The sequence below is a fragment of the Podarcis gaigeae genome (genome assembly GCF_964106915.1).
Source record: "Podarcis gaigeae genome assembly, chromosome: 6".
Classification (NCBI taxonomy): Eukaryota; Metazoa; Chordata; class Lepidosauria; order Squamata; family Lacertidae; genus Podarcis; species Podarcis gaigeae.
Genome location: NC_139682.1, coordinates 60,567,393 through 60,593,998, shown reverse-complemented (window position 1 = coordinate 60,593,998; position 26,606 = coordinate 60,567,393). Strand labels below are relative to the sequence as shown.

At 41.0% G+C, this 26,606-nt stretch overlaps 1 protein-coding gene across 26 annotated transcripts in view; it reads right to left on the bottom strand.

The window, feature by feature from the left end:
• PATJ (PATJ crumbs cell polarity complex component) overlaps nucleotides 1-26,606 on the bottom strand; it is a 153,737-nt gene that overhangs the window by 29,817 nt on the left and 97,314 nt on the right. For 19 of the 26 annotated variants that reach the window (XM_083742838.1, XM_083742841.1, XM_083742828.1 and 16 more), the window contains 6 exons: nucleotides 22,012-22,103; nucleotides 11,624-11,696; nucleotides 8,123-8,215; nucleotides 3,896-3,967; nucleotides 1,737-1,851; nucleotides 833-963 (listed from right to left, as the gene is read on the bottom strand). In XM_083742838.1, the coding sequence (XP_083598964.1) occupies nucleotides 833-963; nucleotides 1,737-1,851; nucleotides 3,896-3,967; nucleotides 8,123-8,215; nucleotides 11,624-11,696; nucleotides 22,012-22,103 (576 nt within the window). The remainder of the gene's footprint in view (nucleotides 1-832; nucleotides 964-1,736; nucleotides 1,852-3,895; nucleotides 3,968-8,122; nucleotides 8,216-11,623; nucleotides 11,697-22,011; nucleotides 22,104-26,606) is intronic. The other 7 variants (XM_083742819.1, XM_083742832.1, XM_083742831.1 and 4 more) reach the window with 1 other exon arrangement.

The following is a 26,606-nucleotide window of genomic DNA, read 5'->3' as shown; positions in this document are numbered from 1 at the left end:
TCTTTGGTCTGCTCCACCAGCAATCTTCTAATGCTCTTACGAAGAGGATGGCAAGGAAATGAGGTTATGTGATTTGGTATATTGACTGCTGCTTTCTCTCATATACATTTCAATTATAGCTGTTGCTTTCCTAGCCATATTATGTGCTAGGTAGCCAGGCTAAAAGGCCCAAATCAAATGGAGTGTATTCTTCCTTTTCTATAACTTTTCACACTGAAATTTCTGCTGATTCTATATTTATATTAGAATTCTGTTTTGCTTTGCTTCAAACAAACCATTTACTGAAGAGAAGGTCTATTATTGACTTACCAACTCAAATGCTTGTTTGGAGTAAAACAAACCAAAATCGTATTAGTTCAGGTGTAACAGCAAGTCAAAGATTTGTGAACAAGGAAAAGCTAAGTTGGAGTGATCTCATAACTAACTCATAATGCATAGATCATTAATGGCTTACTGTAGCTACATAAATTACCATTTTTTATTATTGTAAATCACAATTCATTTTTAATAGGTGGGAAATAAGCTAAGTATATAAGCAATAAGCAGCTTCTTGTGTTTTAAAGACATGCACAACAGAGAATGCTTAGAATATAAGAAGGTGATCACACATCTACTAATACATATTGGCCATGACATGCTTTCATTAAATTTGTGGCTATATTAGTATCCACCAGTGGTGTCCTTTGGAGAGATTAAAGGAACATCCAAGCATACATGTCAAACATGTATTATGGAATTTCCACATTTCTTTCCTTCATTGTACCAAAAAATGGAGCAGCTTTGAGATTCATGAAAACTTGAAATAGTATTCCAAAACCACCAAACAACTTACAAGTGGTGTATCCTTTCCTCCTACAATACTGAGACCAAGGCCTGATCGACCCTTGGAGATTTCTATAGTCATTTCTTGTCCAGGAACTATTGGGCAAGTCGCTGGATCCACCAGAGGAAGAGGAAAGCCACCTGCAACAAATGATAAAATGTACCGGTGAACAAAAGCACAATTGCCAAACAAAGAAAGAAACTGCACAGGAATAAACTCAGTGTCAAAATTTGCTGTGCACCTGCATTAAATTCTTGTGATTTGAGGTATGCTGCTTTGGATGCAGTTTCACAATTCACATGCAAGTTAACGTTTAGGGAAGGTGACACACCATTCTGATAAGCTAGGGCACTTGTTATATCTAGCTGCACACACATGCTCGCTCACACTCACACATCAGATCCTCTTCTGGATCTTCTGCCACCCGAAGGGCAGTCAAGAGCTTGCTTTTCACTGGTGTTGACAAGTTTCTTCACTCATAATATTGGTTTATTCATACAAGCAGTGTGGCAGAAGTTCACAATGCTCAGCTGTGGCAACCTCTTTTATTTATTAATACATTATGGAATTTTGGTGATTGCAGAGTTAGCATGGCTGAGGTTTCTGAGCCCTTATCTCAGCAGTTATACTGCTCATGCATCATTCTTATGAGTGAAGGAGGAAGCCTAAGGGTAGCATACACATGGACAACAATGCCTGGTCTTTCCATGCAGCAGAGTGAGGTGGTAGATAAAATATGTTTGTTACATGAAATGTTCTAAGAAAAAATATGTTAAAGCATGTAAAAGTAAACGGCACTGTAGCTGTTAATCTAGACTTTAAAATTAAAATAAAACATTGCATGATATTATCATGCTAAAAAGCTTTGTATTGAATGAAAGGTATTCTTCAGAAAGAAGTAAGAAGTTCATACTTCTGCTGGTGAACTCTGTCTCTGGAGAATAAGAAGGTGCCGGAGCCAAAGATATCTTGTGTAAACTGATAGGGATTACTGTTGAAGACTTTGATTGCTTTAATTGGTTACGAAACTGGAAGGGAAAAGGGGGGGGGGGAGAGAGAGATAAATCAAAGAAATTGAACTGTTAAACCTCCTAAAACCCAAACAAGAAGTTGAAACTACAGTACAGAGATCTTTTACATAGATCAGAAGTGGGGAGCGTAAAATAACATTTAACAGCTTTAGAAGTAATAATCTACTTACCTCTGATGCTGCAATTTCAAAAATTTTGGTCAGAGAACATACTACTGAAACCTTATTTACCATAAGGTTTAAGAGCTTTGGTAAAATCTTGACAGTGTTTTACAAGAATCCCATGTTTTCCATTATTATTTCTGGCTTTTTTACAAGGTCATTTAAAAGCTTGCTATTATAAACTAAATAAAAGCGTACTTTTTCTGAGCTAAAAGAGGTCTGCTACAAGAGCCCACAACTGTACCTACGGTGTGGTAGTAAAAGCAACAAAGAAGGGCCACTTCATTGCTTCTATTGCAGCGTCTTTCAGCCATTTGCAATGGAGCTTGTCAGGACGGTTCTTAAGTCTTGACACTTATATTGGTGGATGGAGCCCAGGGCACCTCAGAAACCCTCTGTGATTTGCTTGTTGGGCATTTTGAGGAAGAAGTTGTTCAAGTCTGTAGTGAGCTAGATGCCGTAACTGATGCAGCTCTGAGTCAGCTGTGCTTTGTGGGATCAGCTTTAGGTTTTGCAGCCTGATGACACTGACCAGGTGCTTGGGAGTTAACTCCCAAGGATGTGCCCTCTTCACCCTTGCCTTTCATGGCTCATTAAAGCTAGATGGAAGGGGCATGAATGAGTGGGCCCAGGGTGTGATAAATATCTTGCATTGGGGGGGGGTGCCTGCCTCCTTGAAGGTAGCATTAAATAAGTATACTCTTGAAAGAAAAACCCACCCTGAACTAAATAGCAAACAACTACTGTCCAGCTGCAAATATGGCCTTTGGGGGCAAGGTCCTACTCAAGAGGATTGCAGTCATTATTTGGGGACATTTTAATCTGGTTTCAAATCCAGATTTGGGATTGAATCAGCCTTCGTTTCATGGATGGATGAGGGAAAGAGAGGGAAAAGGAGCACTACGCTGCAGCTCCTTCTCAACCTCATATCAGCTTTGGGTGGCATCTTCCCGGACCATCTATGAGAGATTGGGGCCATGGTTCTGCAACAGTTGCAACCTTATCTCCAGAAAACAGCACTGGATGCCTATTTCACCACCCCCACTGGCTTTTGACCTATGTGGTGCCATGGAGCACTGCATTGTCTCCGGTGCTATTTAAGAACTAGATGAAGTCATTGAGAGCTGTCAACAGGAAAATTGGAGTAAGGTGTTATCAGTACATAAAGGTAAAGGGACCCCTGACCATTAGGTCCAGTCGTGGCCGACTCTGGGGTTGTGGCGCTCATCTCGCTTTATTGGCTGAGGGAGCTGGCGTACAGCTTCCGGGTCATGTGGCCAGCATGACAAAGCCGCTTCTGGCGAACCAGAGCAGCACACGGAAACGCCGTTTACCTTCCCGCCAGAGCAGTCCCTATTTATCTACTTGCACTTTGACGTGCTTTCGAACTGCTAGGTTGGCAGGAGCAGGGACCAAGCAACGGGAGCTCACCCCGTCGCGGGGATTTGAACTGCCGACCTTCTGATCAGCACGTCCTAGGCTCTGTGGTTTAACCCACAGCGCCACCCGCGTCCCTTATGAGTACATGGATGTCACCAAACACTATTTCTCTGTTGACACCTGAATGAGGAAGGACTGAGAAGGCCCTGGATTGAGGTCTAGATGCAGAGGTTGGTTGAATGAGGGATAACAGTCTTATTCTTAATAAGATGGAGGCTTGTAGCTAAGTGGATGAAAATATATTCACCTTAGGTGTTTGTTTGTAATTTTTAAAAACCTTCTCTTCCATTGTTTTTTTCTCTTTGTCATTTTTACAATTAAGTTTGTAAATCACCTTGAAAAACATGTTAAACCAGACGCACATATACATAATAAGAATAATAAATTGTTAATAATAATAAAATAAATGAATAAGAAACCATTTGGAGTATAATACATACATTTTCTGTAGGTTGCTCTGCTGTTATTTGCTGGTTCTCTATCACCTGCTTGTCAAGCTTCGCACCAACATCCTATCAAAAACAACCCCCAAATTAAAGGTTTATCTGAAAGCAAAGACTTGTGCAAAGATACACACTTTCAAGTGTAACCTGTTTTATCACAGCCCTCATTCCCTGAAATAAATCGCCCCAAACTGAAATACTCAATTCACAGTTCAATGCACATGTAGACCACATAGATCACTGGTCCGTGTTAAATGCTCTTTAGGTGAAGTTTAGTATCATATAGAATTAGGAATATATTGCTTACTTTTTCATGTGGCTCATTTAAGTTTAGACCTCTCTTACTACATTTAAGTCCCCCTGAAGGCCTATCTTGTCATCATTTTCTTAGACAGGAGGCCAAACTGAGAAAAGGCCATTTAGGGTGAGACCAATCAAAATCCAGTTTACTTCTTTGGGAACACAGCCAAGTACCCTAACTAGATAGCTACTGTGTCTGTAGGAAAACTACCACAAAATGCTTATGATGCAGATGCCTCAATAAGGACAAGAATGCACAACTTAAAGAAGATGAACTGCAAAAAATGCTACCTTTATTTCTTCAAACCTAAATATAACTAATTTGTCTGATTAAATGTGATAACCATGTTTGTGATATTTTCTGTGCTTCTGCAGTTACACCTTTAATAAGTGAATTTTGTTTTTGTCATTCTAAGATATTACCTTTTGCAGAAGAATAACAGAAACACCCATTTATCCCTTATGGTTCAGAAAATAAGTTTGTAAAAAATGTTTGGTGAAATATCAGACGTTAAAGGAGGCTGAGGTAGACTTCCAACGTTCAAGGGATAGTAATTTTGTAGTAGCTTGTGTATAGTAAACTTTTCTTATTTCACAAAATAAGCAAATTGCACCCATTTTCGAAGCACTACGTGAGACACCATAGCATAACTTCCAGACTTTTAATACAGCATGCATATTCAAACAAAAGTCCTGCCAAAGAAAGCATCAGTTTTTCACCTGCTTTTACAAAATATCATAACTGTGGGACAAAGCAGATAAGGTAAAAATTGATGTTTAGTATTATGAGGAATGGTTGAGCTGAAATACTGCAAAGATGCCACAAGGAAAACATCCTTCAAACATTTGTTTCCCACACACTGCCAGCTGCGTCCTCCAATACTGTATTACACATGATTTTATTTTAAAGAGACAGATTATGCTGCTGAAAAATAAAAACAAAAACACCCCACTGGATTTGTGTGCTCATCAGTATTTTATTTGTCACAGAAATATCGGGAAATATTAGTATGAATCTCTCCTTTAAAGCCATCAACTTCAGCTGATGCTTGACTGTAGGGCAGATTCAAGGACATCCACCTTTCAGCTTTAATAGTGATCAAGTTGAAAAAGCCTCCTGCTGAACAGAACATTTGATTACCCTGTATGTACAGTGAAGCAAAGTAAGAACAGGCATCTAAAAACCACACCGGAGCTATCACTCATGCTATTTCCCTGTTAAGTCAACACGGAAGGTTTAAAATCACTTGCTTATTGGGAAGGGAGAAACTTCCATCTGCCTCTTGTGCAATGCACCAAAGGCATACCCTTCAAAATGTAACAAAACATTTTCTTGGGTCATTTTTAATACATAACACAGCATTTCTTCAAGTATCATATACACTGTGAATGAAAGCCGCAGTTGCATTTGTCTCTGCATGTACAAGTTCAGGGTCCTTTTGAAGGTGATCGCTTGCAATTTAAAGGACCCAAGAACAGATGCCTTAGAGTAGCAGCAGACCAGGGTGGAGAAACCTTTGGCAACTTCCATCAACCCTGATAATTGGCTATGGTGACTTGGCTAATAGGAGTCAGAGTCTAACATCTGGAAGGCCATAAGGTTCCCCAAGCCTGCAAGGGACTTTTTCTAATAGCTGCTACGGAATAGATGGATCGTTATATTTCTTATCTGTTTCTGCTTGCCTGTGTTCAGCCCCAAATCCATTCCATCCCAATTCAAACATTTCTCTGCAATTAAAACAACAACTGCACAACATTTGTAATTAAGTATGTATGCAATCAAAACACTTTGGGATAAATGCATCAAAAAATGTTCTCTCTCTCTCTCTCTCTCTCTGTGTGTGTGTGTGTGTGTGTGTGTGTTTCAGCTGAAAACTGTTTCATAAAATTCAGGGAAGAGCGACATAAAAAATACTTAAGTTCTGATCTGCACATCTAAGAGGTGCAAATCAGATCATTTTTTTGTAGAGTCAAATTCCTCAAGCATTCTACTGTCTTCTTCAAGCGTCTATGAGCATAGAGCTCCTACTACCCACCTATGCAAAGTCCAAGCTGCACCAGCATGGAGGAAACTTTTACTTTCCCAAGCCAACAATGGAAAAGTCCAGCTTCACATAAATTACTGCTTCCTGAAGCCCACCTTTGTGATCCTTGATTCCATCATATTTTCCTATTATGATTATGGATAAAAGGCTAACATATTAAGCCAAAAATGTTCAAGATTGGGAACTGATTTTTTAAAATTTATTATTGTGTCTGAATATAGCCACTCAGAAGGCAACATTCAAATAGTAATGCTAGGCTGTGTGCAGAGGAAGAAAACAGAAAAACCAGCCTACATAGTAAATTTCTAGGCATTTGTGCTGTAGCTATTAGTCTAACTCTCATTTCTGGAGTCACTTTTTGCTGTCGCTTTTTTTTTTTTTTTCTGGAGTCACTTTTTGCACCTTCCCCCACAGAGCCATCTACTGTCAACTGCCCTGTGGGAAGGATTGCAGAAAAGCAAGGGAGGCAGATAGAGATAATATCAGGAACCCATGCCTGTTGCAGCTGGACTGTTTCCTCCTTTTATGAGGCTGTCTACCACCAGCTGCCCTACTAGGAATCCTCCTTATAATTTGCTCTCTGGTGATACTGCTCATTCCTCACCCCCTCCCCTTCTCAAAATACACACTGGTGTTACTTATAAGCAGCAGTCAAAGGATTTGCAGCCTCAAAGATGGGATATAAATAGCTGTAATGAATACATGAAAGAACACTGACATAAAAAGGCTTCCTGAAATCTCAAGAATTTTATACTATTCTTTTAAATCATAAATACAAAATACCCATAACTGTATGCCTAGCATGATTGGGTTGCCTTAAGTTGCTTTGACATAGAAAGCAGTTGAAATATATTGGCATGCTGAACAGCTGAGGCATTCAAGCATCCATGTAAAAATGTACCGGTATTTTCTGAGTACTACCAGAGAACAGATGTATGCCACTCTTCCTGACTGCCAGGTGGATGAATTCATTTATTCGAAATATTTGTATTTTACTCTTTAGCAAATTTTCTGGGGCAGTTCACAAAAATGAGATAATAAAGCGAATAAATAAAATATAAACAACAAATACATTTAAAAGCCTGAGAGTGCACAAGTGCCTGGCATTGAAAGGATAGCAATACTGACATCAGCCAGGTGTCTCTGGGCAAGCAGGGAATGCCACAAGTAGGGTGCCACCACTGAGGAGGTTCTCACTCTGGTAACCAACCACTTCGCCTCAGTTGGCAGAAGCACTTGAAGGAAAGCCCGTCAACAAGCCTCTCTCTCTTCTCTAACATTCTCCACAGGGAATAAACGGCACTATCAAACCACTACCAGGAACTTTATGCTAGATCTCATTAGCAGAGGGGTGTGTGGTGGGGGTTGAGATGATGTGAGTTTCAGAAGAGAAGAATTGATTATTTGAATTCAGAATTGAGACTGAATTTATCTTCTTGAGAATCTCACAGTTCATTAACTTTTTCAAATGTTAAGTTTATACAGTTATAGCTATACACTTGAAAATACAAATCCTGGTGAGTGGAAATAAAGAGGGACTTAGCAAGATCTCTAAACAGCTATGGTCCTCAATGCCATGCATGGTTCTGTGCCAGCTTGACATCATTTTACCCTCTCTGTCTAATTTACACTCACCAAAAGAATTATAGTTTTGATTGTTTGCCCCGTCCCAAAATGAGAATCCAAGGTTCAAGTCTAACACACATATAGGGCACCAAAATTCAATTATAGTTTCTCTGCTGTTTGGGGCTGGTCTGTACAGTGTGCAAAACTGCACCAATGTCATATCCTGCTTCTCTTTCCTTTTCAATTCCCCCCCCCCCCACTGGAACCTTGACTCTGTAAAGAAATTTGCATGTTTCTTGCAGTGCATGCTTACTAGTTTAGTGTACACATCATCCGTTGAGCTTTTTGTAAGAAATTCCCAACTGGTATCTTCTTCACCACTTGCAGATTCGGTGGTACTGTGGTCCTGGTGAAAAAGTTTTGTTTTTTCAATTTAGGAACGTGAATTTCACTTAAAATTTTAACAATAAAACTACAGAATATATTTATTTGGAGGGAGACTCAACAAATCAGCCTTGCTTTCATGAACAGTGTTCAACTGGTCATCTGGGCTATGGTCCACAAGGCTCTGGAAACACAAATATCCACATATGACCATTCAGATCACTCTTGTTTTCTGTCACTTCACTGCAATCCCAGCCTTGGCTTAGATGGCACATTTCCCACAAAGAGCATTCTGTATAGAGGTTAGGAACCAAAAAGCAGCAGTAGGAAGAGAATAAGGTACAAAACACTGAGTATTTGGGTTTTTCACTCCTTTGCAGAGAACACACATACAGTACATTTTCAGATGTTGGTCCACCAGCACAACAGTTAGAAATGTGTCTCGAAAGAAAGAAAGAAAGAAAGAAAGAAAGAAAGAAAGAAAGAAAGAAAGAAAGCTGAGATTCCTGGGAAGTTTAATAAATCCCAGATTCCTGAACATGCATCAAATGAGCCACACTCTGTACACTCACAAACTCTTAATAAAACAGCAATAGTTAACTGCCTGGTTTAGTTTTCTGCCTGAAGTTTTATTGTTGGTTTTAAATATATGTAAGTTTTTAAAATTCTGTAAACTCCTTGGGAACCAATTTTGGTTGAAAGGCAGCTTATAAATAACAGAAATGAAAAATAACAGGTTTTCAGAAGATGAAATCTTCCGTTCAAATTAACTGGAAAGTATCCATAGCATTCAAAGCCAGACTTTCTAGAGTTAGCCCTGTGAAGTCTGCTCTGCTTCACTGTGCACACACACACAGGGCACAGAACACCAGCACACCCCACATCTTTAGTAACATTTTAAAAACTGTTGGTGTACTGCAACATGATTAAACTATGCAACTGCATAATGTTAGGTATTTCACCAAGTCATTACCAGAATAATGTTGTTTGGGTATAAAAGACACACAAAGTGAAAAAAAATGCTATAGAGTGAGAAATCACAAAGAAACTAAAGCAGAAGAACTGGATAATAGAAGGAAATATTTGACTAAATACCAAGGAACATCAATTCAGCAAAAAAATAAAATACAATCAGGGAAACAGTAATTATCCAGAAATTGACACACTACTCCTGGGTTATGATAGAAAATCAACTCTCTATAATAAAAATGAGAACAAGCGTATTTGAAGAGGGCATGGACCAATGTGAAGGAGGAAAATCTTTTCTCTTATTTATAAAGTTGCCATGCATAATCATTGGGCTTGCAAGTCAAAACAAAAGGCAACATAATAGATGCTCATTATCAAACTTCTGGAATTCCATATTATGATATTTCACCAATATAGATACACCATCTTTTTGGCCTGGCTTCCAAATAAGTTTGGCAGCAATCCCAGGGTTTCCTGACTGTAGAAAGCTACTTTCTCTGTGAGTCAGATACTGTTTTGTTTTCAATGGATGCTGGAAGAAACTGGCCATTGTCCAAAATGGTGGTTTTCCCAAAGGCAGCTCAATGAGGTTCAAATGTGAAGTTGGCATAAGACCAGATGTAGTTGTGTGAAGAGGTCGAAATGTGACCTGCAGTTTGTAGCCTGGCACATTTTCTTGAATTATTTGCTATGTATATACGTTTTTCCGGCTTTCCGATTTTCTGTATCGTGCTGTGGATGGCACAATTTGGAGACAGAGGGCTTGTAAAAGTAAAAGGTAAAGGGATCCCTGACCATTAGGTCCAGTCACAGATAACTCTGGGGTTGTGGAGCTCATATCACTTTACTGACCGAGGAAGCAGGCATACAGCTTCCGGATCATGTGGCTAGCATGACTAAGCCGCTTCTGGCAAACCAGAGCAGTGCACGGAAATGCCATTTACCTTCCCACCGGAGCGGTACCTATTTATCTACTTGCACTTTGACGTGCTTTCGAACTGCTAGGTTGGCAGGAGCTGGGACCGAGCAATGGGAGCTCACCCTGTTGTGGGGATTCGAACCGCCAAACTTCTAATTGGCAAGCCCTAGGCTCAGTGGTTTAACCCACAGTGTCACCTGCATTACTAGAGGGCTTGTAGGCACATGCAATAGCTGCATTTTCTATGGACATATGCAAGGTCTACCTCTGGATCCACTCCATGAATCCATGAATTGTTAATATTCATTAAACCCAGAAGAAGAACGTTCTATTGTTGACAATAGTTGTTACGTTCGGATAGGAATAAGTACAACTGAAACTCTTTCCATTGTCCTTGAAAATTCACACTCAATTTTGCACAAGATGAAAAGTTCTACCTGATGCTCTGGCATGCAAGGGAATACCACTGTTGATATTTCTCTATCTCCAATGTCATGTTGACTCTAACAACGTGATAGAAGGTTCCTGTTTTAATGGATGGCATGATCCATTAAAAGTGTTAATCAGACCCTAATTTGGAGCTGGGGTAGAGTTTGGATTCAAGTGTTTGCCTGGTGACTAATTTACAATTTTTGAGAAAGGCATTGCAGAGAGTAGCAGCCTTTTAACTCCAGACAGTCTTGAACAAAACTCATTATTATTTGGATCTGTTTTAGCCAGCCTTCCAACTGAGTTAGGAAAGATATGGCTGTCAACTTGATGAATAACTTACATAGGGGAATGAACATGGGGAGTGCAACCCTGTGAGTTCTCCTGAACCTTTTAGTAGCTTTTGATATCATCAGCCATAGTATCTTACTGGGCTGCCTAGCTGGAACAGTTTCTGAAGGCAGTGTTATGGAGGCTTTGGCCCTTTCTGGAGTGCTGGTCTCAGAAGGTACATATTCCTAGACTCAATGCCCAGGTGGTATTGATGGACAAGACAATTGTTTATGAGGAGCTTCTACAGGATGCAGCTGTGAGAGGACAAGGCAGATGCTTGGAGTACACAACACCTATACTGTATCATTTGAATATGCTGCCTATTTGTCTCAGAACTTCATATAAAGAGGTTGTGCTGACCTACACAGCAAGCCCCTTTATTCTCATTATGCTCTTTAACACACACATATACATCAACAAGACCCAAGGATGTCACTCCAAAAAACACTGAGGGTGCCCCTATGTGAACTGGCGTGCTCCGTCCTTGGTTTTGGGAGAGAAAAGTGCTTCAGATATCAGGTTTTCAGAATAGTTCATCTCTGTGTTTAATGTTTCAAACTTAAATAGAGCTGATTTTGCATTACTGAAAAAATGCAAACAGACGTGCACAACAGTGAACCATGCCAGCTATTGCATTATGAAGAGAAATTCATGCTCTGTTGGCCTTCTGCTGAATGTTTTTTTGTAGAGTTTAATTAGATGAATGCCATGGTTTATATTAATCTGCTAATTATGATTAATTGCTTTCATTTAGGAAACACTAATCAGAAAGTATCTTACCTCAATGGAAGACTGGGAGCTGGAGGGTAATGGGAAAGGAGCAACAGCCATCTGGTTAAATGCATCATCATTGCTGAAAAGCGAGCAAGAGAGAGAGGAGAGGGAATCAATACATTAGACAAACTGCAAAAACATCTTCATTTTCTCTTATTGGTTATTTTAGTTATCTCTTGCATTTATAATCCTCCTTTATGGTGGCAAACATAGAGTTTCAAGGTGGGCTCCCAACTATGCACTGACCAGATCCAGATCCGTTTGGCAAGAGCAAGAAAAATGCACCTTCAACACAATAAAATACATAGCCCTGTAACAATGCAAGGCATTTAGATACTGACCAAATAATGCATATGTCTCTGTATTTTCCTTAAAACAAGGGGGCAAGAAGTTTAGCACTAAGAACCACATTGGAAATGCGTTGTAATTTGGAAAGCTTCCATATTTTAAATTGCATGCAAATAACCCAGCACCACTTATAGTGTGATTAGGGCTATTGCCTAGTGGAGCTGGCCAGCATACTGTTTTAACAGGTCTACCTAGAGGCACATCAATTTCTTGCTTATGTTTCCTGCCAATGGCTATTTCCAACAGTGCTTTCAATATTGTAACGTTTACATAGCACGCTATGCTCCCATCAATTTTTTGTACGGTAATTTTTTATATCAACATCTATTTGCAGCTGTTGGAAGTGCACATTGGAGGGTTTGGAGAGAGGTGTGATCAGTATGCTGATGATACCCAACTACCTTTCTCTGTACAACTGAGCCAGTTGAGGCTGTACAGGTCTTGGACTGGTGATTAGATACAGAGGTGGGTCAAAGGGGGGCCAATAAGTTGAATATAAATCCCGATAAGGTATAGGTCTGGAAATCAGGGAGGTTTTTCTGTTCTGGACAGGTTGCACTCTCGCTGAAGGACCTGGCATGTGACCTGGGAGTGCCATCAGAGCCATTATCACTGGAGGCTCAAGTGCCTTTTACCACATTTGGCCTTGCCAAAGTACATAAGAACATAAGAAAAGCCTGCTGGACCAGACCCACGGCTCATCATGGCCAACCAGATGCCTATGGGAAGTCAAAAAGCAGGATCTGAGGTCAACAGCAGACACCCCAATTGTGATTCCCACCAACTGGCATTCAGAAGCTCACAGTGAAACAGAGACCTCAAGGCTGGAGGCGCTTTGTGTGGGGCTGTTCTTGAAGAAAGCTTCAGATAGTGCAAAATATGGTGGTTACACTTTTATCTGGGGTGTCCTGTCACAAATACGTAATACCAATTCTGAAAGAAATATACAGACTCTCTCTATGTTACCACTTCAGGGTACTCCTGTTGACTTACAAAACCAGATACAATCTGGGGAATAGACACCTGGGAGAATTCCTTATCCTGTGTATACTTGCCTGCTTGTTAAGATCTGTTAGGGAACCCTTCTTAGCTGAGCTATATGGCAACATGGGAAGAAAGCCTTTTTAGTGGTGGCACCTAGTTTGGAACTCCTTTCCCTCTGAGATATGGATGAGGCCTACTCTTTAACCTTTCGGTTCTTGCTGAAGACATGGGTGTTTGGCCAAGTTTTTGGCGGCCTAAAGTACCAGCACTGATATATATTTTTTATTTGACTGGTTGTAACTATCCACATTGTTTATAGTACTAGTATGATGCATCTGGATTTGTTTTAATTTGTAAGCTCCTCTGGATTTGTATTTGCTATGAAGAACATATAAAAATATTTTAAATGAAGTATAAAACTTTGTAAATTAAAAGGATTACTACTGCTGCTGCTACATTTATATCTCATCTTTCCTCGAAGGAACTCAAGGGGGGGTACATAGTTCTCCCCTCTCCATTTCATCCTCACAACTCTGCAAGCTCAGTTAGGCTGAGAGACTGTGATGGGCCCAAGGTTGCCTGACTGAGTGAGAGATTTGAACCCTGGTCTCCCACGTCCTAGTCTGACACTTTAACCACTATACCACACTGGATTGCCATGTTAAGCCCCCGCAAGTGGCCTAAAAAGGACTGATGCATTTTCTTCAAATAACTATTGATGCAGAGCCTTTTGGGGGGACGACGACGACGACGCAGGGGTATGCATACCCCTAAACATTTTGTGAATCTAAGTTTGGCCTCATTGAGGGGCAGTATTTCAATATGAGTAGGAAAATGAGAGTACCCCTAACTTTGGCGGGGGGGGGGGGAAGCACTGTAGTGATGTACTGATATAGTTGATAGAAACAGTTTCTGATTAAGGCCATCAATATTATACTTTCAACCTCTCATATTCTTGTTTAGCACAAAACTTGATGGGCTGGGCAGCCAGAAATGACAATATTTGAACAATGCATACAGAAGGGCACAGAATATTCTTACAGATAAATGATACTTAGCTGTACTTCACATTTCCAAGAACCTCCCTTTAAAACAGTGCAGCATGTTAAACAGCAATTTTCTAGCTCCTTTTGTTTTCCCAAGCATACAAACCAATTATGATGTAGCTCCTGCTGATGAGAATTAATCAGCATATCTAAAAGCTCCATAACCCCTGGTAATTTCTGTCTGGTGCCAATTTAGGTTCTGCCAGTTGTTGGGTTTAATTTTTTTTTTGAAAAAAAATATATAAAACAGCTAATCAGCACAAGTAACAAGGAAATCAGCATAAAGCATCCACAGCACTTGATGCAGCCTCTAATGAGGAGATCTGTAAGCAGTGAAACAACTTCAGACATTCTATAAAAGTCCTCTCTTTTGATTTAGGCAGCAAGAAGGCTTTGTGGCGAGTTCTGCACATACAGCAAAGCTATTCCCTTTCCCCAGCCTCTCCTAATCTTAGGGAAGGAGTGTGAAGAGCTGCAGTTTAAAGGCTGGGGAGTTGTTGGAAAAGCTTGTGCCTCAGGGGGAAACCAGATATCAGAGCAGCACCTTTGCACAGTAGTTTAGGAAGGCTTACACAACTTGTTTCCCCAGTCCTGAAAGTAATGATACTGAGTACAGAGAAACGCACAATGTGACAATGCAATGCAGGGTTGCCATTTCCAAAAGAAGTCCTGTGTAGGGAATGATGCATAGTAACTCCACCCTCAAGTGCCCTTTGGATTCTTGCCATTGTTTTGAGCAATTTTTAAGCACACCTCTGCCACCTGCCTTTCCTCATCGCCATTAAACCTGCACCATAGGCAATTTTAGAAAGAGATGGTAATTTTTATTCATATAAAGCAATTCTCTCTGACGTAAGGGAAAAAGAAAGAAAGAAAACTAGGTGAAAAGAGGTTGCCGCACATAATCTATTCCTGCTGTGACCGTACATATTCAACACAACTTTAGTCCTGCTTCAAAGGAGGTTGCTTCAAAAGTAATGGCGTGTTTTAAACGGCACCACAGAAAATATATAAATGGACTTTTGTACTACCATCTCAGCAGCTGTAAAACAGAATATATTTATTTTAAATATAAAGCAGCTGTAAAACAGAATATATTTATTAAATTGCTGTTATGGCCTAATCTGTATTGAAATTGTCCTTTGTTTTTTCCGGTGTTATGCTTCGCTGACTAGCTGTACGAGTTAATCTGGTCTCTGACCGTTTAATAAAATTTGATTTGATTTGATTTATTTTACAATGGAAAGTAATGGCAACTTCGCTTTCACGATAAAGCAGGCCAGTGAGGGGGCCTGAACACAATGTTGGAATTACACTGCATGACAATAAAAACTCAGCATAAATGCAACCATCTGCCACAGCCTTTCAATTCCCAGTAGTACTATAGTAAAAAAAAGGTGAATTTCCACATGCACGTTTCTCAAGTTCATAATCAGTTTGTGACTCCCATGTGTAAAATGATTATCACGGACACCAAATGCTATAATTTATCTCCAGGTGGAAGTGTGAAAAGCCCCCATCAAAAAGTCCCAGGTTTTAATTCATTTTTAAAAATACGCTGGAAAAAGTGTGTGAATATGCATGTCAGCTAAAGGATCATAATACGATGGAATACATAGGATTTATTTCAGAAGTACAGGAACACAGGAAGCTGCCTTATACAAAGTCGGACCATTGTTCTATTTACCTCAGTATTATCTACATTGATTGACAGCAGCTCTCAAGGATTTCAGATGGCAAATTCCAGCCCTACCTGAAGATGCCAGTGATAGGACCCGGAAATATTCTGCAAACAAAGCAGGCGGCCTGCTACAGAGCAGAAAATAGGAGGAACTAAAATTCGAACTGGATCCAGTGGAGATCCTCCACAAATGGAAGGAATCCCTCAGTTAATGGCAATGTCCCTTCTGTTTGCAGAAGCGACTAGGATCTTTCTGGTAGAGGCTTCTGCTGACAGAAGGGATGGTGGAGGCACTTTTTACTAATTTCTCTTCCTCCTCTCAGCCCCCAGGCCACATCCTGCACTGTTGCAGAGGGTATGTCAATTCTCCAGAGCAGATTTTTCTAGGCCACAGCAGACTTCAGGGAAAAGGGACATCTTGCGAAAATCACTTCTCCCCTAACCCCTTCCATCTATTGCTGGAGCTCTGCTTTACAGATCTCTGCATCCAAGTGCCTATATTCTCAAATTTAACTGTATCTCATATGCCTACTTGATCATCACAAGTGCCAGCTATTATTATACCCTGTGGTTCAGTATTTTAGACCATACGTATCTGTATAAGGAATACATTGTTATCTATCTACAATATTTGGTTTGTTTTTATTTAAATCCTAAGATTTCCACGTATTGTCTTGGAATTTATCAATTCATGTCACATTTTTCAAAGTTACATTTTAACAGCTTATCAATCCATACCACATTTTTCAAAGTTACATTTTAACAGCTGTTAAATAGATAGATACTTCATCTAGCTAAACAAGCAAAACAAGGAAGAGTGGCAATCCCATGCTTTAATAAGCTTAAGGTACCGAAGACATTAGGAAAAGAGTTTCTTTTAAGATCAGAGTTTTGTGGTTTACAAAACAAAACAAAAAACACAAAAAACTTGGGGCCAACTATGTACACACCATTTTAATGCACACAGGTATACAGAATGGAACAAATGACCACACACAATGGTCCTTAGGCCTCCTTCAGACCTATCATTCACAAAAAGTACTTTTCGCACATGAAATTTATAATGGTAGAAGCAACCTGAACTCAAGTGACTATTATCAATTTTTATAGTGCTGATTTAATCAAGCTGAGAACACATGTGACTCCAACGTGGAGATTCACTCTCTCTTTCCAGAGCAGCTAAAACCCCAAAGCTGCTGGAGTGCCCTTCCTGAGTCAGGGAGAAAACTGAAACCCTCCTGCCATGACCCTAGCCTCTGCTGCCACCTCCTTCCTTTCCTAAAACTTCCTGAGTTATGCCATCAGTAGCGAGAGGTGTTCTTAAGAGATCTAATTCATATCAATTTATGAACTGCTTTACTTTTAAGGCAAGTAGGACAAAACTCCCCCCCCCCACCTTTTGATATATAAAGGTTTGATTCCACTCCTCCTGGTTTTAAGTTTATTTTTAAATTTAAATTTTATGTTTATGTTGAGGGCCCTCATTAAAAGGCTATTTATATATATGTGTGTGTGTATAATATATAATATTATATGGTGCTTTTTTTCTGGGAGTACGCATACCCCTAAACATTTTGTGAATCTTTGTACTTTTGTCCATTTAGTGTATTTATTTTCCCCCGATTTGAACTATAAAATGGTGATTTTCTTGAGTCAAAATGAGAGTAAACATTTTTTTAAAAGAAAAAAAAGCACTGATATTATATATATGTCTAAATAATTGGAAGGGAGGAAGAGAGAACCGCAATTCCTATGCAAAACTAACCATTCGTTATCATTGGCCCCATTTTATATTTATTTAAATAAACCAATCCAATCTTTTGCAGAGCAGGGCAATCACCAACCCCACTTGGATCCAGTTTTATATATGATTTTTCTACTGTCTGAGCAGCTTTTCCCAGACACATTTTCAAATGCAATTAAGTAATGGAGAGTGAGTTGCTGTACACGACATTTAATTTCAGTAACTGAGAAAAGTAAGAGGCTGAAAGCAAGATCATTAATCTCTCCTCTGGTTGCCTTGCACTGCCAAGGAAAACAACTAATTTTTCATTTTACTGGGTCTGCTCTTCAACCATAGTCACATATGGTCAAACTTATCGAGACTTTAAGATTCAGACACAGTGACTCTAAGGTTGATTTTCACTTATAAAGTATATGGAGCATAGATTTAGCCACTGCTTACATTTCTCAGAAAGCAGGGTCAGTAACAAACAGTGGGTACCAGAATCAAACTTCAGTATTCATAGGGTTGCCATATTTCAAAAAGTAAAAACCAGGAAACCCCAAAAGTTTTTTTTTGTTTTGTTTTTAGGAAACCTCCAAATTTTTTTTAATTTTTTTTTACAAAAATGCCAAAAAGAAACTCTCCTTCCCCGGATGTCAATTTCCCCCTGACCTATACTACGCAAGAAACCAAGGATGGAGGCGGTTTCATTTTCACTCTTGATCACCAGTATACATGAAGACAATTCTGAGATGGGGATGAGGCTACCACTCTGGCTACAAACCAGTGTGAAACGTATAAAATACGCATTAAAAATTGACAAGCATCTACAGAAATAGCTGGTGCATGATGGCTTTCAGAATACTGTACTGCAAAAACTGATAAATGGCTGAACATGTAATAGAAAACCATAATGTTAACTGCATAGGCAACAGATTTTAACAGTCACTGGCACATGCCACAGCCAAACTAAATCTGTTTGCCTTGAGGGGGAAACCATTCCATAATATCCAGCTAAGAAGAGAGAATCTGAACAAGTGATAGTCTTCAAATCCTAAAACTGGGAAACATGTTTCCATGTTAATTCTGTAGTTGGTTGCCACAGGACATCAAAGCTTGTTTTAAAAAAGGTGTTGTTTTTTTACGTACAGCAATAGCCTCCTCACAAAATTGCCCCAATGGTGTTTACATCAACACTGTAAGCTAAGCCAATATTAATATCCCTGCCTTACAGATGTGATAAGGGCAGAGTAAAGTGAAGCCTTTTAGTAAGTTCGTGCCTGTGGTGATATAGATCAGCCAAAGGCAAGGTCTGGGAGAGATTAAAGGACATGCTTAATTGTTTGGCTGGCTGGTGTTCCTAGCGAACTTAAGTCCTCTATACATCCTACAATATTTCACCTCTCAGTTCCTTCTCCATTCACCATATTCCCATGCCTCTCATGTATAGTCTAATTTCTTTCCCCAGTCTCTTTCAAAATGTTATACCAGATGATATACAAAACTATGCTTCAAAAAATGCTTTCCACTTCTATCAGGCTTGTCCGCTGCCTACCTTTACCCTGTGGCAGCCGACCTATTTGCATTCCACAGATGAGGCATCCCATCTGAAATGTGAGCTGTTTTGCTACCAGCCAAAGTGATGACAAAAGTCCTGAAATGGTCTTCCTTGCAGTGAACCAACCAACCAGTTTGCCATTTGTTCCCCAGTCACACTATCAGCAAAGGCCAAATAATAATAACATGGATCCTAAGAATTGCTAGTGGTGTCCTCACATAGCGGAATGGACTTTCCTGTCTAATTGCATTCCCTCATCTTCCTGGAAAACCTCTCCTGAGGGTCAGTGAGACCCTTCAGAATGGTGTTTGATTCAAGACAGGGTTTGGCACTTTCAAAAACTGGTAGAAAATGGAGACCTCCTGGTCTTCTCTCTCCTTCTCCATTTCCACACAAACACAAGCATCTTTCACTTGCACCAGGGCATCATTACATCCAAACTAACATGTCACAAATACATTTTTCTTCACCTAAAAATCTGCTGGGCACTCTACCTTCTTAAAAGATTGAATAAAACAATAGTCTCAGCCACAGGTCTAAAATCTAATTAGGCAGTAAGTAAAAGCTGAACTAAACACACAGTCAGCAAAGCTTATTGTAGCAGTAAAAGCAAAACATGGGTTTAGTAACTAAGCCGGATTCCAATCCTATAGAGCAGGGATGGGGAAACCCTTTTCAGCCAAAAAGCCACATCCCCTTGGAGGCAACTTTCTGAGGGCTCCATGCTACTGATGGGTGACAAAAAAGCAGACAGGGCAAGTGATTATACAGCCACTGAAAAGTCAGAGGTTTATAAACATGCGCCTCTCCATCCAGACAAGCAAGGACACATTTCTTGCATGGTTTCGGGAGGAGGCCTGTGTGGAGAGGGCCAGATAGAGGCCTAGAGAGCCACATTTGGCTACCAGGCCTCAGATTCCCCACCCCTAGAACCCATGGCGTGGGGTGAAGCACCTGCCTCAAGCGGTGGAAGTTCAAGAGAACTTCTGGCATGCAGCGTTGCTGCTCATCTTCCCCACCCCTGGGTGGAGAAGCTGAGTGAGTGGCAACACTATGAGGAGCACCCTGGCTCCCACCGAATACAGTGAGAGCTGGGGCACAGTAGCAGCGGAAGTGGGGCATGGCAGAGGGGCAGGAGGGGTAACTCCCATTTTGCCTCAGGTGGGGAAATGGGACTGGCTGCCCATGAGGAAATGCTGGCTTTCCTGTTTGTTGCCAGCTTGAATTACTTTCCTTGCTTTAAAGAACTGCCCAGGGACTGGAATGGCAAGGGCAAGAGCTAAAGAGCGATGTACTCCTAAGGTCAGCAGGCCTTTCTCTTCTTGCACCTGCTTTCTCTTGTATCATGCCAATGCTACCTTGTCTTTCCTCCTTTTTGCTTGTGTAATATACACAAATTAAAAAACCAAACCTGGTCATTCAGTTGCTAGGCAATGGCCGCCTGTGCTCTCTTATCACTTTTGGGACCACCCAGCAGTATAGACATTAATGCACCAACCCAACTGAGCTTGCATAAATGAGAGTAGCAGATCCACCTGTAAGGAGCTCTTTCAAAAGGTTAAAATGCCACCAGCCGGATTCTTGGCAAGGAAGGAGAAACAGGAGGGAACCATTAAAAAACGAGCCCCCTGCGCCTCTCCTTGAACAGCTGATTGGCAGGGTCTTTCTGAAAGGTCTCCATGTGTACAACCCCAACTACCTGATTTGAAAGGTTAGCCGCCTGCACAGGACCTGTTTATGCACACAATTCCCCATTCAGCTGAGGCCATGGAAATGGAAACCTTCTTTTGAACACACTATACCTGCTGGCTAGACTAGAGTACAGTGATTGCCTTGCTTTTAACTGAATGGATATATGTAATAATCAAAATATGGCAACAAAGGCAAATAAATGACATGAACACAAATCGTCCTCATGGATTTCATCCAAGGAGTCTCCAGACTAGGGGTGGGGAGCCTTTTTTCTCTTTCATGCTTCATTCCTTTTAGGGCTAAAGTCAGGGGCCACATGGCTGCAGTAGTCCCCCCCCCCCTACTTTTTCTCTCTCCATCTGACTTCTCCCTCCCCCTTCTTTCTAGTCCAATGGGCTGCTGAGGGAGGGACTTTGGTTCTTGCCAGAGGCCTGAACTAACCACAGAGGGCTTTACCTTTCTCCTTCCACCTTCTTCATCTCCCCCAACCTCTTTTCTCCTCTCCCTCCCACTTTCTATCCCATGGGCTCCCTCCAAATCACATGAAATTAGGTAAAAGGCTGCAGGTTCCCCATTTTTGTTCCAAACTGGAGCAACTGTGTACTGATTTAGGTTTAGATAATTCCTCCCCAAATCCCCCAGTGTCAGGGTATTTTCATGTCGTTTCCAGTTCCAGGAGCTCTCTCCTTCCGCACAGCAAGCCAGACATATGGCCTAGACCAGTGGATTAAGGAGTTGTAGCTGTCCAGATATAGCCATGCTCCTACTCCCATTAACCCGAGGAACGATTCAAGTTGGAATCCAGTGATATATGGAGAGCCACAGCTTCACCACCTCTGAATCAGGCTTGGCTTATATGAGAAGAATTTCCTGATTTGCAGTCATGAAATACACATATGAAAAAGGTGAGAGTCTGCTTTCATTTAGTTGTTCTCCCTTCCTACTTGGATCCTGAATTGCTCAAGGAAGTGACACAATATCCAGTTAGTTTAATATTATCCGATCTGCCATTAAACTGAAGAAGAGCACCTTGCTGTTTTACTTGGATTGCCTTCTACCAAACCACCTTATGCTCTGTTCTAATCTATCACACTGGTCTTCCATGACTTGCTAAAATGTGAAAGTAATTTAATTTCGAGGCATTGACATATCAGTTTTCAGTAGACTCAGATGAGGGCACCACCAGAATGAGAGGTTACATCATGGAAAAAAATGAAAGAAAGGGAACAGTGTGACAAACGGAGCACACTTCAGCAGCCCTCAATTTCATTTGAATACTGAATCTTTCTCATTTTGCAGCTCCCCCAAGTTCAGGCCACTAATGATGAGCACAAGAGTTAATGACTATGCCATTCTTACCGTATAAATACCAGCTTGACCTTTGACGGTGCCGTCTTAATGATTGCAGAAGCATTCTGGTGACTTCTTCCATACAATATCTGGTTATTTATCTGTTTTATGAAGAATATTTGAGACAGTTACAAATTAAACAGTAACAAAAGGTTAAGTATTGTTTTCTAATTTTATTACACCATCAATAACTCTGAAGGAAATATCCCAACCTTCTTTTATGAAGCTTTTCTTCAATAGCAAGAAAGGAGAAAGTGAAGGAAATAGGCAAGGAGGGATTGTTTTTTGTTGTTTGATTATCCTTGATAGCTCTTGGAGGAAGCTGATTTTTTTAGGTCCACTTCCAACAGGCTTTAGGCCCAGTTTTGGCACAGAAATTGTTTTGACCTCTGTTGGGAGATGGCCAGGAGAAATGTGTCTCTTATTCTCCTCAATCTCTCAGCAGCTTTTGATACCATTGACCATGAAATCCTTCTGGAGCGGCTGTCTGAGTTATGGGTGGGTGGCATCATTTTACAATGGTTCTGGTCCTACTGAAGCTCAATCCAGAGACTGAGACACTCTTAGTGGACAGTTCCCTAGACCAGATGGATGGGAGGTTGCCTGCTCTTAATGGGGTTACACTCCCTCTGAAGGAGTGGGTATGTGGCTTGGGGGTACTTCTGTATCCTTTGCTGTCAGCTTGAGGCTCAGATGGCCCAGCTGTGCCCCTATCTGGACAAGAATCGCCTAACTACTGTTGTCTATGCTCTAGTAACCTCTTGGTTAGATTACTGCAACCTGTTATATGTAGGGCTGGCTCTGAAGATGGTTCAGAAACTTCAGCTGATGCAGAATTTGGTGGCCAGGCTGCACACTGGGGCAAGACGATTTGAGCCTATTATACTGCTCCTAGCCTGACTGCACTGGCACTACCAACCTTACTGTTCACTTTTGAAACATGGATCACTTATAAACACCATCTCCAACTCCTCAAAAGATTCCATCAACTAGAAGAAGCAAAGATCACCAGTGTCGAAGCAATGATTCTTCAACATCAACTTCGTTGGACTGGTCATGTTGTTTGGATGTATGATTTTTGTCTTCCAAAGCAAATACTCTATTCTGAGCTTAAAAATGTAAAGCGTAATGCTGGTGGTCACAAAAGAGGTTTAAAGACTCTCTCAAGGCAAACCATAAAAAATGTAGTATAAACACTGACAATTGGGAAACACTGGCCTGTGAGCGCACCAATTGGAGAACAGCCTATACCAAAGGTGCCATGGACATTGAAGATGCTCAAACTCAGGACAAAAGGGAAAAATGATCTAAGAGGAAGGCATGTTTGGCAAACCCTCACCATGATCAACTCCCACCCAGAAACCTATGTCCCCACTGTGGAAGGACGTGTGGATCCAGAATTGGCCTCCACAATCACCTACAGACACACTTTTAAGACCGTGTTCATGGAAGTCAATCTTACTCTGCTACGAGTGATCATCAAAGAAGAAGAAAGAAGCACTGGCTGACAATTACCGTATTTTTTGCACCATAACACTCACTTTTTTCCTCCTAGAAAGTAAGGGGAAATGTCTGTGCGTGTTATGGAGGGAATGCCTACGGGTGGCATGCCTACGGATTTTCCTCCTCTAAAAACTACGTGCGTGTTATGGTCGGGTGCGTGTTATAGAGCCCAATGAAGTGCTGGTTTTGACCTATAAAGCCTTAAATGGTTCAGAACCAAAATACTTCAAGGACCAGCCCTACCCATATGAACTGACCTGGATCCTACAATCATGCCTCCCCCATGAGAGGTCTAAGGGTAGCAACATGGGCCTTTTCTGCAGTAGCTCCTCATTTGTGGAATGCTCTCCCCAGGGAGGCTCACCTGGTGCCTTAATTATATATCTTTATATCTAAATGTTCATGGGACGCAGGTGGCGCTGTGGGTTAAAGCCTCAGCACCTAGGACTTGCCGATCGAAAGGTCGGCGGTTCGAATCCCTGCGGCGGGGTGCGCTCCCGCTGCTCGGTCCCAGCGCCTGCCAACCTAGCAGTTCGAAAGCACCTCCGGTTGCAAGTAGATAAATAGGGACCGCTTACCAGCGGGAAGGTAAACGGCGTTTCCGTGTGCGGCTCTGGCTCGCCAGATGCAGCTTTGTCACGCTGGCCACGTGACCCGGAAGTGTCTCCGGACAGCGCTGGCCCCTGGCCTCTTGAGTGAGATGGGCGCACAACCCCAGAGTCTGTCAAGACTGGCCCCTACGGGCAGGGGTACCTTTACCTTTACCTTTATATCTAAATGTTAAATGTGTTTATGGGAGGAGACTTATTGGTTTGTTTTCATTTTATTATGTGTTTTATATTCGCATTCTGTATTTTTAGTCTGGCATTAGCTACCCATGTGGGCAAGGCTGGTTATCAATTGGAATAATTATGCCACAACCACCTTGGGAGTTAAGTTTTGTTGAATTAACATAGTTTGCATTGTCTACCACTTCAAACAAAGTTACAGAATGAAAGAGAGATAGAAACTGCACACACTGTAGAATTGAGGCAGTAGAAATCCCATTTCCTGTGAACCTATTACAGTGTCAAACCATATCAGACTTTTACTTTACATTACTCTTTTTCCCTTTCAGAAGCACAGATCAGTATTCTACAGGAGTCTTTTTAAAGCACAATTGCATTTTACTAAGATATTGTGCAAAAACGCATGAAGGGCGAAAACAGGCAGTGCTAACCTCCATCTGCCTACTGTCACAGAAGTCTGTCTCCATGTGAAGAAGGCAGCCCTCCACATGAAGCAAGATTGAGCTTTCCCTTACAAAACTTGTGCATTTAAGCAACTTAACTGTTTTTCTCCAATTGTTAATAGCTGGAATGCATCATCAGAAATTGCTAAGCTCCCAGCTGTATACTACAGTCCATTTTCCAAATTAAGTTAGAAACCCTCTACCATCTACCCATGCCATGAATACCCCATGAACAGCAAGGTAAAACCTACCTGCTAGATCATACCAGTGGTCAGTCTATTCAAGCTCTAACAGTTGCTCTGAGCTGGCACTACTGGATAGTCATAAGTTGGCAACTCGACACAGTTGTTGAGTGCCTCAGTGTTGGATTTCGGGGTGCGGACATTTCCAGTAATAACCATAAGTATAGATCTATGCTTGTAGAATGCAACCAGTGTGGGTTATTGGTTAGGACTGCTGGATTGGGACCTGAAAAACCTCGGTTCAAATCGCCACTCAGCCATGAAGTTTACTGAGTTATTCTTGGGTCAGTCACTGTCTCTCACCCTTTCCTACCTCACTGGGCTTTTGTGAAGAAAACTGTATATCACTATAGCTCCTTGGAGGATAGATGGGATATACGCATAGTAATAATAAGCAAATCCACTGATTTTTAACTGTAACTTTATAAATCATAAACACAAACCCAACCTGTGGCTTCTCTCCCCTTCCCACAAACTAATAAAAACCTCCAATTGCATAGCTTTCCTTACAGGCTTCAATGTAGGGATAGGAAAGAACCATGACTTACTGTAATGACAAAATCTGCTGCTCTAGGCTCATTACGAGAAACACAGATAAACGGGAGGGAGGTCATGGAGGAAGAGCAAAGCTCAAGGGAGAGTAAGGATAAATAAATGGAACTACCAGCTAGGGAACTAGAGTGGCTAAATTATTAACAAAGCCTAAAGTAACATTTAACACAAGGAAAGCCTTAACAGGCAGCAATTTCTTAGTGGAGGGAGGGTGACATCATAAATATTTCACAGAAGGTGGACAAGGTACAGAAGGTAATGAAAACTAACGAGGGAAATTTAAGGAAGAGGAAATTACAGCTATGTACGTGTCAGGATGTAGAAGGGGATTGGGCTGGAGAATGGTCTCCAGAGGAAAGTGGTTTTTTTCTTCTTCTTCTTCTTCCTTTTTTAAAAAGCCCCCACTCCATTTAGGCTGAGAACTCAAGATAACTTATTGACTTCTGAGAGGAACATAGGAAGCTGCCTTAAGCTGAACTGGACCATTGCTCCATCCTGTCTCAATATTGCCTACCTGCTAGTGGCTCTGCAGTGTATCAGGTGGGGTACCAGATACCCTTACCTGATTCCACCATGAATTAAACCTGAGGCCTTCTGAATGCAAAGGAGATGCTCTACCACTGAGTTATGGTCCCTTCCCTTCCCTGATAAATGGCTGTGCTGGCTGTGGCTCATGGGAATTGGGAGTCCGGACAACATCTGAGGACCACAGATCCCCCCCATTGTTTTCTTTGTCTTTACTTTCCAAGAGTATGCAGCACACCTATGTTTTAAGTTCACACATTTCATTAGTGTGACCATTCTAGCCGACAACAAGCAGTTCTGCCAGCAAAAATTAATATTATTCAAGCTCAACAGATAAGTCACATATAATTAAATGGATTTAAAAGCAGTATGCTTTTTTAAAAAATAAAAAATGGAAGTTTGGTCAAAATAATTTCTCCATTTTTTTATTACCCTGTCTAGTTACTTCCTTACAAACAGAACATATTCATCCTCTTTGTCAAAAGAAGTCCTTCTCAAAATGATTTGTACTCAGTATGTTCCTATACCATGGTGATAACTTATCTATTAAA